This window comes from Coturnix japonica, chromosome 4 (assembly GCF_054131305.1).
Source record: "Coturnix japonica strain WE chromosome 4, WE-NBRP24, whole genome shotgun sequence".
Lineage (NCBI taxonomy): Eukaryota > Metazoa > Chordata > Aves > Galliformes > Phasianidae > Coturnix > Coturnix japonica.
Genome location: NC_140666.1, coordinates 54,641,781 through 54,656,906, shown reverse-complemented (window position 1 = coordinate 54,656,906; position 15,126 = coordinate 54,641,781). Strand labels below are relative to the sequence as shown.

General features: G+C 40.8%; 2 protein-coding genes across 8 annotated transcripts in view; one reads left to right on the top strand and one right to left on the bottom strand.

Moving 5' to 3' along the window:
• The window catches only part of UBA6 (ubiquitin like modifier activating enzyme 6), a 27,718-nt gene extending 21,457 nt beyond the window's left edge, over positions 1–6,261 (top strand). For all 6 annotated transcript variants that reach the window (XR_014945377.1, XR_014945376.1, XM_085545201.1 and 3 more), the window contains 7 exons: positions 149–220; positions 1,189–1,306; positions 1,736–1,929; positions 2,874–3,001; positions 3,720–3,807; positions 4,153–4,247; positions 5,328–6,261. Coding sequence is in view for 4 of the 6 variants with exons in the window: in XM_085545201.1 (XP_085401327.1) it covers positions 149–220; positions 1,189–1,306; positions 1,736–1,929; positions 2,874–3,001; positions 3,720–3,807; positions 4,153–4,247; positions 5,328–5,463 (831 nt within the window). In the remaining 2 variants the exon portion in view is untranslated. The remainder of the gene's footprint in view (positions 1–148; positions 221–1,188; positions 1,307–1,735; positions 1,930–2,873; positions 3,002–3,719; positions 3,808–4,152; positions 4,248–5,327) is intronic.
• STAP1 (signal transducing adaptor family member 1) lies at positions 5,546–15,126 on the bottom strand. 2 transcript variants are annotated; one of them, XM_015861768.3, is made up of 8 exons: positions 14,651–15,107; positions 12,547–12,618; positions 11,945–12,058; positions 11,207–11,263; positions 9,857–10,029; positions 9,116–9,244; positions 8,379–8,448; positions 5,546–7,467 (listed from the first exon to the last, which is right to left on the bottom strand). In XM_015861768.3, the coding sequence occupies exons 1-8, from the start codon at positions 14,771–14,773 to the stop codon at positions 7,333–7,335; spliced, it is 873 nt and encodes a 290-aa protein (XP_015717254.1). In that variant the 5' UTR covers positions 14,774–15,107; the 3' UTR covers positions 5,546–7,332. The 2 variants fall into 2 exon arrangements, with proteins under 2 accessions (XP_015717254.1, XP_032300155.1); XM_032444264.2 differs by lacking the exon at positions 12,547–12,618 and having other exon boundaries at positions 14,651–15,126.

Sequence of the window (15,126 nt, the reverse complement as noted above, 5' to 3'; positions counted from 1 at the left end):
GATGATGTTTCAGGGAAACACCACTGCCTGCTTCTGGGATATTTTTTGCTTTGGCGTTCTTTTAAATGTTCCTGCATACAGAGTCTCTTTGCAGAGGGCCTTTTCAGTTGATATAAATTGAAATTGTTTTTCTTCAAAACAATAATAGGACTTGTCAGAAGAAACTATTCTGAAAATAACCTCATCTGTGAAGGTACCAGAGTTCAGACCTTCAAACAAAGTAAGTATGATTTTAAGTTTCTAGAAATGTAATCCACACAATGTAAACATTGCTTATCTCCCGCTATTCTATGCATTAATGCTGGTCTGAAAGAAACACGAATGAAAATGATATTTGGAGAAACAAGTAGGGACGTATAGAACTGCACCAACTGATAGAGCCAGGATGTCTGTGCACCAGATGCTAAATACAGTGTGGATTTTTTGGGGGGCTTGTGCGAATGCCTTAGCCTTTACAGTGCACATGTGATGATAAGTCAGTAAGGTTTTTAAGTTAATAGAAGTAGTAAAATGTGATTCATGAGCAGCTTTAAAGCAATCCTTGGTTGGAGAAAACTTGTGATTTCTTTCTAGGAGTCTTATGGAAATATCTTTTCAGTTTGTTTTTTAAGCATTAACTTCAAAATAGCTGAAGTTTTATTGTGCAGTGGCTAGCATTTATCGCTCAAAAGTCACAGGTAACATTTCTCAGGACAGTCTCATGTTTTCTTGCCCATTGTTCATACTTATCTGGTGAATTCCTGCCTCAGGAAACAAAAACCTGTTTTGACATATTGCCACAAAATGGCTCATGTATGGAAAGATCTCTGGCAGTTTTCTAACCCAATGCAAATGTTGTTTCTTGCGGAATTTTGTGTGCTTCATTTGTTCCTTTATTCCCGTTTCCTGTCACTGGGAACCAATTAAGAGAGTCTGGCTCTGTACTTCCTTGCTACCAGATATTTATATTCTTTGATCCTGCTGAGCCTTCTCTTCTCTAGGCTGAACAGCACCAGTTCTCTCAACCTTTCCTAATATGAGAGATGCTCCACTGCCCTAATGATATTTATGCTCTTGGCTGGACTTGCTCTAGTAAGTCTATGTCTCTCATACCTGGGAGGGAAGGCTGCAGGGAACAAAGAAAATTTAGTACACTTGTTTTGCACAGAGTGCGTCTATTTTATTCCTTTAAACACTACACACTTGCAGGTTGTACAAACTGATGAAACTGCAAGAAAACCAGATCACATCCCAGTCAGCAGTGAGGATGAAAGAAACGCTATTTTCCAGCTGGAGAAGTCTATATTGTCCAATGAAGCTCTGCAAAGTGAGTAGCGCATACTAACTTTCTAGCTTAGTAACATCTTGCAATTGCAGTGCGTTCAGATTTTTTGGGTGAAGCAGTTGTTTAATTCTGTAAGAGGTAGGCAGCTGATTGCTAAAGCTTTCCAAAGTATTGTGCAGGTAATTGTCCTAATTGCTCAACCTGAAAACTTGCAGGCATCTCAGCATTCAGTGGTTCTCTTGTTATGTTACCATGTAAGGACAGCCTTGCTAACTGGGAGCAGGTAGTGGCACATTAAACTTGAAGAAAGTTTCCCCTTTTAGCATGGAAATGCAAGTATGATTGTAAGTTGAACACCAAGCTTCAGAACATGAAAAATATCTGTTCAAGTTCTAATTGCCAGTAACTTAAGCTTAGGCCACCTTTTGATTTCTAGTAATCCTTTTGGCTTTTCTTTTTGTCCACGTACAGATGACTTGCAAATGAAGCCCATTTCCTTTGAAAAAGATGACGATAGTAACGGGCACATAGATTTCATAACAGCAGCATCAAACTTGCGAGCCAAGATGTACAACATTGAACCAGCAGATAGATTCAAGACAAAGCGCATTGCTGGCAAGATTATCCCTGCGATTGCAACGGCTACGGCTGCAGTTTCAGGGCTGGTGAGTGTGCTCCTAAAAAATAGTGAAGCACCACACACCCATTTACACGTTCCTGTGCAGTGGGGTGGCTGACTGATTTAGTTAGGGGAGGAAAAGTAAAACTCTGAGGTAAGGTTTGAATAAGGAAGGTTGTATATTACTTCCCCTTTTCTCCCCACGCTCCTAATTACCACCTTTCAACCAAAGCTCAGCCAGTCTCTGATCAGCTCTCCCCAGTATTATTGTTCAGCATGACACCGTTTGGGTTAACTGTCCTGGTTCTGTTCCCACCCATCTCCTTGTGCCCTCCCAGCTCTTCACTGGTACAATGGTACAAGAGGCTGAAATGTCCTTGACACTTAGTGTAAGCACTGCTCAGCAGCAGCTCAAACTTTGGTGTTGGATCTGCACTATTTTCCTCCTAAATTCAAATCACAGCACCACATCAACTACTACTGCAGTCAAAACTGGGACATATTATTCAATTTTTCTTGTGTAGCAATATGAAGGGTCAGTCTGGTTTTACCTGTAGTCGTCCCTCAGTGCTTTCCTTTCTGATCCTCTGTCCAGAAACAGGAGTTGAATATCAGCGTTTTGATTTGTTTTCTGCAATTAATACCAACTTCCATCAGAGTGCCAGTGTCAAGAGTATTAAGGATCTGTTCTGTTGTAGTTCAGATCTGTGCACCTCAGCACAACTGCGCTGTTGGGAGTGTCTAGAACTGGGATAATTTGGAGGAGTTCCTGCGTAAGGAATGTTTCTGAACAGTTAAAATAATTGCTGTGTAATTGGTTTCTGTGGCATGTTTGGGTTGCATCTTCAAATGTGATTGAATCTGTGGGTTGTACAAAGGCTCATCTGAGCAACACACACTGCTATTGTGTGGTCTGTTGACTAAATTAGTGTTGACGATACAACACCTGTGTTTGGTCTTATGGGTACACACTATTTGTATTTACTACAGGTTGCACTGGAACTCATCAAAGTTGTGGGCGGCTACCCAGCTGATGCGTACAAGAACTGTTTTCTGAACCTAGCCATTCCCATAATGGTCTTCACAGAAACTGCTAAAGTAAGAAGAACTGAAATCAGGTAGGAAGGATGATGGTAGAAAGGTAATGTTCTGGAAACATGCTATTTCTCACTTAAAACAAGTGCAAGATACATACAGTTAGTGATCTGATTGTGAATTTAATACTGTATGTGCACATGTAGCAGAAATATGGTAGAATCAAAGTTCACGTTCAAATTTTGGTCAAACGTTACAGATATGTGAGGTGAAGATTGGTCGCTTAGTGCTTGATGTTGAGCTCCATTAGCCATTTACTGCTAATGGTGTAACTGAAGCTCAGTACTGCAAAGGTCATTTCATAATGCATCTCTCAAGAACTCCTTGTTTGGAAATGCAGCTGATACACCCTTCTGTCCTAATTTTAAACTAGTGGTTTTAAGGGCTTAGTTTTGTTTTCAGTGGAAGCTGCTGGTAGCTCAAAAAATCTAGATGAGATAAATGTGTCGCCTGCTTATTAATAAACATCCTGTGTGCTCAGGCTGGAACGTGTGGTCAGTACAAAACCTGTTTTTCAACAGGTGTAAAAACAGTAGATTCATTGCCCAGTATAGTGTTTACTTGGAGTTAGGTTTGGTCTTGCACTTAGGCAGATGAATGAACTGGAGAAATCAGGGATGGAAGAGATTAAGATAAAACGGCAAATCATGGGAAGAGGTAGCAATTCCTTGATATATATTTAAAGGAAATGCCCAAGTTCACGTTCTGAAGTAACAAAGAATCATTCTTTCTTTAAAACAGAAATGGGATCTCGTTTACCATCTGGGACAGGTGGACAATTTATGGAAAGGAGGATTTTACACTGTTGGACTTCATAAATGCTGTCAGAGTAAGATATCATCTATTGCGCTGGGGTAATCCCAAGATGAGAAGGAACAGTTTTCTTGTTTGGGGTTATTGGCTCTTTTGCATTTGTCAAATCATTCTTTAAACCAGAATCATTCTAGAAAAAAAAGATAATGGGAGGTTGAGCCTAAGTAAAATGCATCCCAACCTATTTTCAGATTCTTTGTTAATCCACTTCTTCAATTGCATATTAACTAAACTTACATCAGTGTCCATGCGTTAGTGTATTTTCTGACTGAGATCTATGGCTTTCAGTTATCAGATGGACAGCAGTTGTATCTGGTCTGTGCAGTCATCTCAGTCCTTTAACGTGTTTTCTAAATTCCAGGAGAAATATGGAATTGAACCAACAATGGTTGTGCAGGGAGTCAAAATGCTGTATGTTCCTGTGATGCCAGGTCACATTAAAAGATTAAAGCTGACGTAAGTATAACTGGAAAATGGATCTGGATATGTGAGTGCACCTACAAATTACATTGATTGGTATAACACAAAGTTGCGGGTCTGACAGCAGTGTTTCCTCCCCAAGTGCTTGCTAGTCATTTATATTTGGGAACTGGAAGAGAGTAATTACTTGGGGGGGGGCAGAGGGAGAAGGTAAATTAACTTCTGTGTTGAGGACAGGAGACTTGCAGGATGCTGCTCTAACTGATGGATGCCAGCATGAGAAACCAAAGTCGTCTGACAATTTTGGGAAGAAATGATACATTTTGGTTTTAACAGAACAAGTCAAACTGATCCTTTTTAATCAGGCTTTAAAACTCATGGCGATATTTATCAATTTAATTCAGAAAGCAGAAGACATTTGGGAAGGAATGAATGTATTGGTTGCAGATTGAGATTTATGGTAGTCTGTTCAAGTTTGTGGTAATTCCTTCAGGTTGTAGCTCACTTCAGCCCTTTTAGAACCAAAGAAGTTTGCAGGGCTTTGCAGTGATGTGTCCTGATAGGAAATCAGGACACATCAAACTGGAAGATGTGAGGGCAGAATATTATTTATACCCTTTGCAAACGGGTAGCAAGATCTGACCCAGCATGCCTTATATGTTGATTGAACTGTGCTAGCTCAGAATTCATCCATCATGCTCTTCTGGAGCATATGCTGGTCAGTGTTCACAGACATTGGAATCAAAAGTTTGATCCAACATCCCTGACCAGAATTCTGCACAGAAAGCTACTTTTGTCTCCTGTCTGTGTAGGATGTCAAAGAGAAATCGTGTGGGTGAGGAATCTCATCTGAAACTGCTCATCTTCTGTTGTTGTTTGTACTGAGCACTTGTTAGTGAGCAGTGTAGTAGCTCGCTAGCAAGCTGAAAAGCTTGTCAGAAGTATTAGAATGCCATTTGCTATAGCTGAAAGGGAGGAATAACTTTTGTATCGACATTAAAAGAAGGCTCATGCTCTGTTATCGTGGTTTCTGGTAATGAAATTAGTCCTTTTTTGGCTCTGAATTCACTCTGCAATTCCTTCTTTTATTTTAAACTGTTCTTCATTTCCTTGTAGGATGCAAAAGCTTGTGAAGCCGTCAGCTGACAAAAAGTACGTGGACTTGACAGTATCATTTGCTCCAGAGACTGATGGAGATGAAGACTTGCCAGGGCCACCAGTGAGATACTACTTTGTTCAGGAAGACAATTGATGGTAGAGATACAGAAATCACTCCAGGACCATTTGTTTTGAAAGGAGTGTGCTAATTTTCAGCTATGAAAGATGGTACTATATATTCTTTTTTTTTCTTTGTGAAGCCTTAATTAAAACAAATGATGAAAGTCAGTGGCTTTGTGCTGAAGACAAACTGGATTCGTCTCATCTGTTCCCATTATCTTTGAACTAGTTTGCTCAAAGGAGGATTGGTCACTCCACGAGATGGAATGTCTAGTACAGTCCTTCCCTTAGAGACAAGATCGATGTTCATTTGTGGGGAGCTGAAGAAATCAAGAAGAATGGTGAATTTAATGAATTGTCCCTGCGTGTAAATTGAGGGCTGCACAGAGGAGTGCAAAAACTGGGGAAATGGCTGTCTTACGACACTTGTGGTGTTCTAAGAACGTGTCAAATCCATTTCACACGTTACTTTATTCCCAAATGAGAATTTCAGTCTTGGCATCCACATGAGATAATCCACACAAAATGTTTAAACATCCACTTAAAAGCAAATGTATTTTTCTGTTTCCTTGGTGGTGCTCTCTTCTGAACTATAAGTGATGCTGCGTGTCAGAGCGGCTACCTTAGGTCAGTCTCCACATGGAAACACAGGAAGGCAGATCTTGGATAGGTGTAAATTGCCATAGCTTCCCTGAAGTCAAGACAGTTGGAATTGTTCACTATCTGCACTAAGACTGTTCCCTGGGGAAAACTGCAATATGGGGAAAGTGGATCCCTATTGGAGAGCTGAGTTAACACTTCCGACAATAAAATTGGTCTTCAAGAAAGAGAAGGTAGTCGGTGTGGTTGAGCCTTTCTGCGCTTACCAAATTAAGAGTGCTGTATCAAGAAATGATGTTGAATGGAAGTAAAGGCAGACAGCCCTGGATGATTGTCACAGCAGATGCTGTTTCCTCAGCTGTTCCTTCTGGTACCATTTCTTTATAGTGAATGGTTAAGCCGTACATCTGTCCGCAATCTGAGTTGCAGAGTGCACTGAATTAGCATTAGCTCAGTCTGTTACTGGAATATCTCAGTATAAAGAATATGCTTAAAGAGTTAGAAACTTGCTTTATGTTGCAGTGAAGCAGAGGGGCATTACAGAAGCATCTGTAACAACACATTATCTTTTAAACACAGGAAGATGTAGCTGATTCTCCCTTTTCCAAATATATGTGGTGAATTTGTGGACATGCAGAAGTTCTAGTGAATGCAGGAGGCAGCTGGGACAGTGTCACAATCACACATCCTGAAAATATACAGAGGTTGTATATAAATCTAAGCTGTATCAAGTAGAAGTGAGGGCCTTGGGTAAATTCACGTTCATAGTCTTCTGTCTTTATAAATGCTTTGTCTGTATAGTAGTTACTTGAAGAAAGGAACTGTATTTCAGTCAAATGCAACAGGCATCTACCCCTGTTGAAAGGTCTGTCCATCCCTGTTAATTATCACATCTTCTATAATTACAGAAAATAGGCTTTGCTGCAGCACAGGATAGCAATCTCAACTTCCATCTAAAGGGTGATTTGTTTGGGATGGATGACTTTTGGAGGTTTATTTTACTAACTGTGTGTACTGATGAAATAGCTAAAGCAAGCATCCCACACAGTGGATGAACACTTATTTAGGTTCAGTGTTAAACATGTCATGAGTTACAGCAGTGATAACACACCAGCAAAACTGTCTAAGTGAATCATCTTGTGTGGCAAAAGCCAGATACAGTGTGTGGCGTGCTTTAGAGTTTAGAGTAGAATTTGGGTTCTACTGCTGCCCACTTTGGGTACTTGTTTTGAAGGCTGGATCTGCAGTTTCCCAGAGGATGGACACTGGCTCCTTTTTGTGCCTCTGTCTTTCATCAGGACTTCTATTGTGTTTTGCTTTCATAACTCTGGTCCGTTTGCAGAGCCTCGTTGCATGTCTGCATGATGAAAGGCTTCAGGCTCCCATGGGTTTGGATCACAAAGTAACTGATGACATCCTGAAGGCTCGTAACTGTCACCTGTTTCACAGACAGTAACAACAAAATGAGCACCACCAAACAAAACATTCCTTTTGGAAAACATGCATTTCTGAAAACATGCTGGCAGGCTGAGATGCCATTCAAACAATGAGATTCAAATGACTAACACTGGGTTTACATCTAGAACTTAGATGCAGTGAGGTCTAGGACAGCTCTCCACAACCAAAGGTAACAACTGTAGCCTTGGATGCGCAACTCTTTACATCAAGTGAGTAAACAAACTGAAAGAGGTTTAGATCTGTGTGCCCTTGAGGTCTTTACTGGTTGGTGACAGTATTTCAGCAGGTAGTTTAATTGCAGATGCTTTATCAAAACTTTAAGATGTTTCTGAGGACATTGGTAAAACAAAAAGTCTCAAGGAAAGTGATAGGGGCAAAAAAACAGTTTCATAAACCACACAATGGGTTCTATGCAGCCTTGGCTGCACCTCAGCTAAATTACTTTCATCTTTCAAGAAGTCAGCCATTACAGGAGAGCAGTTCTTTGCTCTCCTCGGAGAGAAAGTGTCGCTTTGACTCGTGCGATGCTTTCTGGATCCTTGCATTGTGAACTTCCCCCAGCTGCCGCAACTTTTTAGGCTTAATACTGAAGGCTGAGTTAAGGAAACATGAAGCAGTCTTGTTTTGTGGGTGGTGGTGGTTGGATTTTATTTTTGGTAGAAGGGAGAAGAGGCGTAATGTGGGTGTTTTATTTTTGTTTCCTACTATCCTAGTACTTAAACCTGTTCTCGATGATTAGGTTAGTTAGAGTAACGAGAGGCAAAATATCTGCATACTTCAGTATTTTGCAAATGATAGTTAGGAATTGACTGTAGCTTTTTCTTAATGTTTTGTGAAGTAGCAATTTTTACACCTGCTTAAGAATCTCCAGCAAGGAAATGGCTCATTTACCTGTCTTTCCAATTCGATAATGTAACTTGTTCCTCTGGATGTCACTCTGTAGTGCTTAATGCATGGAGCACTGAAAGGAAATGAAGTGTAAGTCAACAGGCTGCTAGAAATGAAATACCTTATGATGTACCATTGCTGTCATTATGAATTCCTCTGCAGGGCAATGGATGTGTGCTTTGCGATACCCCCAGAGCCTATTAAAGTGTGTGTGGCAGGGTGAGGCTTTTGCTATCCTAGGAGAGGAAACTTGGAACACCGGGATTTGCAGATGTCATTTGTAGTGTTTCAGAAGACTTGTTCTGAAGCTCTACAAGTCTAGAATGTGGTAATCCAGTTAAAATAAGGTGATTTTAGATCGAGTTACTGTTAGAAGATATTTGTCTCTTCATTTGTCTTTGCTCGTTTTAGAAAGAGATATGGCTCGTTCATTTTTATTCTCCATGAAGACTTCTTAAATTGAGCAGCATTTCAAGGGTAGGCAGTGGGTGGGAAGACTGTTCTAAGGAAATAGACTTGTTGGCTGATTTTTCAGTGCTGCTTTGTCTAATCAAATTGACTTTGGAGGAGGAGAGGATTAATAGATTGGTCTCAGGCCCATCCCTGCTCACCCACTTTTCTCTAAGTAGTCTGAATGTGAGGCACATGCTTCACACATATTTAGCAGGTACTCTAAGTTCAGCTTTCAATACAGTGCATGCTACTTAAGAACGGGGTAAGGAATGATGGAAACAACCTACTCCAGCATATGTCGGACAGTGATTGCGTAGTTCTTGCTGTCACTGCCAGGACGCAGGATCAAATTCCCACACGAAGGGTTATTTTCTAACATCTCTATTGCTTCTTTCCGAGATACTGTGTAGAAGCACCTGTGTAGAAGGGAGAGGAGAAACGGCATGGATGCAAGTTACACCAGCAAGGTTATGTTATTCTCAGCTGTGCAAAGAAATGTGGTCATCCAGGTTAACGCAGTGTCAGGCTTATCTAAGGTAATTAGCCGTGGCTGCCAAGGGACGTGACATATGGAGGATTCTTGCTGATTAATGCTATTACAGGAGAGCAGTGCTTTGCCCTTCTCAAAGAGAAAGTGGCACTTTGGTTCAGTGTGATGCTTTCTGGACACCTGCAAAGACTCTGAACACCAACCTGGATCTACCTTGAATTTTTCAATGGTAATCAGCGTGTTCTCAGAAGAGCAGATACACTGGTCCAGCAAGTGGCTTTCTAAGGGGTTTATCAAGCATAGCAATATGCTATATGCAGCCTTTTCGAAACAACATGCATTGCAGAAAAGCTGCAGAAGTAAATTTTTTGTTGTGAAATCTCTGTTAAGGCCTTAAGGTACATTTTGTTCATTGAATATTTTAAACCTTTTGTACAACAGTTGGATTTTGAATCTCTTTATGAAAACAATACTTGGAAAGAAGAAAGGAAGGCTCTTGTAGTTGGGCTGAGGTTTGCATACTTCAGTTAGAACTTACGCTGGCATAGTGGTCGCTGTACTGCTGTAGTCCTTGCTGGAAGGGCTTTCTTTATTCTGGGATGTGCTGGAACAGCCATTAAGCAGAATCCTTCTCTTCTTTTCTTTGTCTAGCACTTCCTGTATTCTTGTAAGTTGTCCAGGTGATAACGACTCGTCCTGTGGAACTGACAACTGAAAATGAACAGCATAGTTGAAAATTAAAGACTGGACAAATGCGAGCAACTGTTTTCTGAGCACAAAACAGCAGTGCAGCTGCCATGTGGTGGGCTTCTTACCTGCATGGTTAAAGCTGATATGGTCATTTGGGAGATTCGTGTCTACTTGTTTTGAGTGAGATGCTGCACATCTGTTTTTTGATATAATAGCGGAATACGTGCACATCTGTACTCTCATTTACCAGAGATACACGCTAACTAAAGTAGGCACGATTATATTTTGCTGTTGCTACACTGCAGAACTTAACCTGTTTCAGCTAACCTCAGCTTTTTAAGTGATTCAGCTACACCAGTGTAAACTCAGCTGTGAACAAACTTCTTTTTTTCTCCTGAATGTTAGAGAAAGTCTTGCTATTTTTGAAGTGTATTTAACATTTTAGGATGGGTTTACTTGAAATGATTATATACAGTTATTTCACAGTAATTTCTGATGATCATTTTAAAAGCATGTAGATGACACCCTGGACTCTCAAGCACTGAGAAAGGGGAGAAAAGTAGTTCAGCATTTTAAAGAGACTGAGGGGAAATCAATAAAGCCAGAGCTAGAATGACCTAAGTTCGTTCTTTCTTTCCATTTTCAAACTATTTCAGCTGACAAAACTGCTGCAAGTTTTGACTGCTAGATGAGTAAAATGTGCCCCAAAGGAAGGACAATGCCAGCTGATCAGAATAGGGAAACACTGGTTCTCTCTCTTACTATGTGCCAGCTGGATGCTGATGGGAAATAATGACTCTTGTTATTTATTCCTGGTAAAGTATAAGGTAGGGCTCAATGGGTTCTCTCAGGTGTGCAGTTTAGTCATTTATCCCTTGTTAAGTATTTATAGACGTTGTTTCCCTCAGAGCAGGCTCCTTTTTTCACAGGTGCAAGGAGGTGGACTTGTGGAGATGTCTCTCCTTGGACAGCCAATGGTGGACTGGAAACTGTTTGAATGGGTACCATGGCAATGAGCTGGGCTGAAACCAGCCCGAATTTTGCAGTCTTTGAAGGGGGAAGAGGGTAGAGGGGAGCATGGTAGTGTGTGCAAGCACATTAGAAACAAGGCTTTAAGCCATCTTGTTGCATATATGAAGACAAGAAAAGCCCTCATACGTGCTTTCAGGATTGAGTGAGATAAAAAACTGTTCCCTACCTTTGTTACAGCGAGAATAAAACCCTTCCATTCTTTCCCATATTCGCAGTTATCAGCCTAATAGAACAGGAAGTGAATGTAAGAATGACTACAGCAAAAAAGAAAAACAAATACAGTGTTTTCATGTAAAAGCTCAGGTAACTTTCACACATTTAGAAGTACCTTGCTTGCAAATAAGCCCTCTGCCAAACTAAATTGCAGCCTCTGCACTTCCACTACTCCAGATTCAATTACTGAAAGAGGATGGAGGTGGGAAAATGAAAACAGGGGTTTTGTTGGAGTAAGTGGAGTGGGTTGTGTTGATCCAATAGAAAGGCCAAGCTAAGGAGGTAGGTGAGTGTCAGCTGTAAAACCTTGCAGTGTCTGAGATCTATAGTCTCTACAGCTTTAGAATGGGCATGAGGCACTGGTCAGATGTATTATTGCCCTCTTGATATTACAGGTGACCTGAGTCTGTCAGTGGGGGTACTTTCTGCTTTTTTTTTTTCTTGCATATTTTCTTGTTCAATTCTTTGCTCACTTTAGGTTTCCACATGCTCCAGGAAAAACAAAACTGTCTAATGCCTGAAGGAGGATTTTCCCTGGTGTTAGGTTTCTTAGTGCTGCTTCCTTCCTTGACTGCCCTTCTTTGCTTGGCTGCAGGCTGCTAAAGAAGAAAGCTCTACTCCCACATGGAGCTCTGATGGGTGACAGGGTAGAACATGAAGGGGTTACAAACCACTGATTTTCTCTTGTTACCTTCACTTCCAGTTTTTCATTCAGGAACATCAGGATGAACTGTGCAGAGTCGTTTTCATTTGGTTTCGTATTGGTCACCGAAGTCAAAGCTGATATATCTAGTTTGTGTGAGTACTAAGGAAAAACAAAGAAAAGGAGTAGAACTGTCTGGATTTTTCCTTTTTTTCTTAATTACATGTTAAAGACAATAGACCTCCCCAAATACTTGCTTCCTCGCTTCAGCTAAACCCATAGCCATAATACTCTGGTGATTATACCATGAGCATTTTTCTCTGCTCTACAGAGGAAGATGGAATTACACATCGAGATACAGTTTTTACTGTGTGCAATAATGTTATGGAGCAACATGGATACATTTTTAGGTCAGGTAACAAAAAAAAATCTTCCTTTTTGCTTTGATGAAACAGATTAACACCACTGTTTGTTTCACTCTGGCTTGTTTGTTTTAATACCAGCCTTCCTGTTGCTATATTGAGTACCAAACTCTGTGGGTGAGAGAGGAAGGGGTGCAGGGAGACATCTATGGTGCGTGAGGACTGATTAGTGAACATAACCAAAGCAGGTCATCCAATCTGCAGTTACAAAGCCAGCACGCTACTCACTGTTGGTGCCTTCTTATCATCATAAAAGAAGAGCGTAGTTCCTCTCAGTTCTGTCCAGAACAGTCTAAATTCCTGTTACGGAGGAGGAAGTGTCACTTTGTCAAGATAACCTTTTTCATTTCCATAAAGTGCTGAAAGAACTGCTATGAAAAAATGTCACTGTGTGCTTTTAAATCAGTGTTTAAAGGATTATTAAAGAATGAGTAGTTATTTGTCTTCTATGAAGCTTATGCAAAAAGGAAAAATGTTTACTAGTTTTTTTGCAAGGTAGAAAGATGAATAATGCTCTCTGCTGTGTTATCTACTATCCTAGTCTGGCACTGAACTGCTAAACTTCAACTGTAATGAATTTAAGTGTTTTTAATATTAATCAGTTTAAAGGGAGTAAGAAAAATATATTCAGTTAAAGAGTTTGTTTGCACATAATTTGGATCTCACTGCTTTACTTGCTGGACAAGTGAAGAAAAGATCACAGAGCCTGTGAGTAGTCTGACCTACAAACTATGCTTCCTGTACGTGAAGTGATATTTGATATGCTTTGAATTATGTGCAGTAGCATTCATACATCAACATCATGACAAGGTAACTATAACTGTCTCACTCTTCTTACGGGTTCCGTAATATGTTCATATGCAAGAAAAGGTTTCTTCATTTTTTTCCTCCATTTTCTCGTGACTGATACCCCAAGAAAAGTAGCTCTTGTAGGATTGGAAATACAAAAATGTAACACAGTTCTGAACACAGTTCTAGCGTTCAGTTTCCTTCTTGCATGTTTGTTTATTTGGGGGATGTTGTGTGGGGATTTTCTTTGGCACAATGTTGGAGATATTCACAAAACCTGAGAAGGAAACAACTTGCGAAATCTGCCATGTCATATGAATTACAGTGAACAAATTTTCCCTGGAGTATCCTGTAGGAGATCCTTGCTCCCTATTCTGCAACCCCTAACTACTCTTCCTGGTGGATTCTGTCAAAGTAATAGCATAAGGTTCTCTATAGCACTCAGCCTCTGGACCCCAACCCCTGAGAACTGCACTGTGCTATGAAGGTGCAAATGTCCTCATTAAATCATCTGTCCCTAGCAAGTTAATGAAGTCAGTGAATGCCATGTGCTGGGGCTGCAAGCTCTTGGACTGTGCTTTGTAGACTTAGTGCTTTATAGAGACAGAATAGCAGCTGCTCAGGAACATTTCCAATTGTTTCACACATTCAAAAATAGCTTCATGCTTCTTTTTTTTCCTTGGATGTCTGGTTTCTCATAAATGATAATGCACCCCGAGTCTCCTCAGGCTGGTCTGTATTATTGCTATGCCCTGTTACTTTTTGCTATTCCTTTATGGTAGTTAACTGTATTTCAGAAGGAGGGCTTTTTCATGGAACAAAGAGCTTTTACATAGAGGGGTGTAAATGAAGGACTGTAACAAGGAGCTTTATTTAAACGTGAGGGTATTCCCATGGTACACTAAGGCAAGGCATTGAATAAGTTTTAGTGCTGCAGGAAATAAAATAAAATAAATAAATAAATAATAATAAAAAAAGGAGCATTAATCAATGATCTCATTTTTGTTTCTTGGAGTTTCAGTTTGCTACTAGCTTGTTCCTGTATTTGTGAGCCACACTGTTATTTCGGTTTCTTGATTATATCTCCTTTTCGCAACGCATAACTTATTTTCTCTACTCTGTGCATCCGCTTCCATGGAGGTATGAGTGTAGCTATGGTCCCTAAATGTTGGGATTGTCATTATCAAGTGCTAAAAAAGAGCAATCAGCTTGATTAAGAACGTGCTCTGTACGTGGTAGCACTGATTAAAAGCATGTGGGCATTTACCAATTTGTGCTGTAAATAATTATCCTGGCTCAACAGATCACCGTTACGTTTTGGAGCCAGTCCACCTATGTGGAATCATCAGCTCCAAGTAATTTGAACAGAAATGAGATGAAAGCGTGAATTAAGCTAGATATCATTATTTCAGCACAGCTATTTGCATCAGCCAGCACCAAGAAGCATTTCCCACCACTATAAGCAGAGGATTTGCACGCAGCAGTAGTTTGCTGAGGAAACGAACGCCCAAACATGTCAGCTTTGTGGGCTGGTGCAGCTTACCTGGCACTGCGAGCGCCGGACTGACAGGTAACCTTGGAAGTACAAGGGCAGACCTGTGAGCCTCTGTCTCTCCTGGGAGATTCGCCGGGGTGCTGCCTGAGGGGCTTCTGTAGGCTGCTCCATGCTGCTCCTCAGCAGCCTTTAGGTATCAGTTCTGCTGTTTGCTTGTTGATTTCTTCTGCCTGTAGTTTGCTTTTAGTTATTTTCAATACACCTGCCCCCCCCGCCATCCACTCCTGCTGTTTGTTCTGCGTCAGCCTCTGCCAGAGAGCTCATCCTGGGGAGGTGAGGGGGGGGGAAAGCAGCACCTCAAAGAGGAAGTCTCAGTGCTTTGCTTTTAGGTCAGCAGACGCTCAGTGTGTAATCCACAGGGGAACCAGACTGAGTGCATTGAAAGGGTCTTTTCTTGGCAGTGTGTTTCTTGGTTTGCTGTAAGGTAAGCATTCAGACGGTACCTCACAACAGCACAAGACTGC

What these genes read in the sequence shown, in the direction of transcription:
- STAP1 (XM_015861768.3), bottom strand. Translation starts at nt 14,773, where the DNA reads ATGGAGCAGCCTACAGAAGCCCCTCAGGCAGCACCCCGGCGAATCTCC. An exon ending in TCCGGCGCTCGCAGTGCCAG is followed by an intron (nt 12,619 to 14,650) that starts GTAAGCTGCACC and finishes CCTCCGTAACAG; the next exon opens with GAATTTAGACTGTTCTGGAC. An exon ending in ACTGTCCGACATATGCTGGA is followed by an intron (nt 8,449 to 9,115) that starts GTAGGTTGTTTC and finishes ATTTCCTTTCAG; the next exon opens with TGCTCCATGCATTAAGCACT.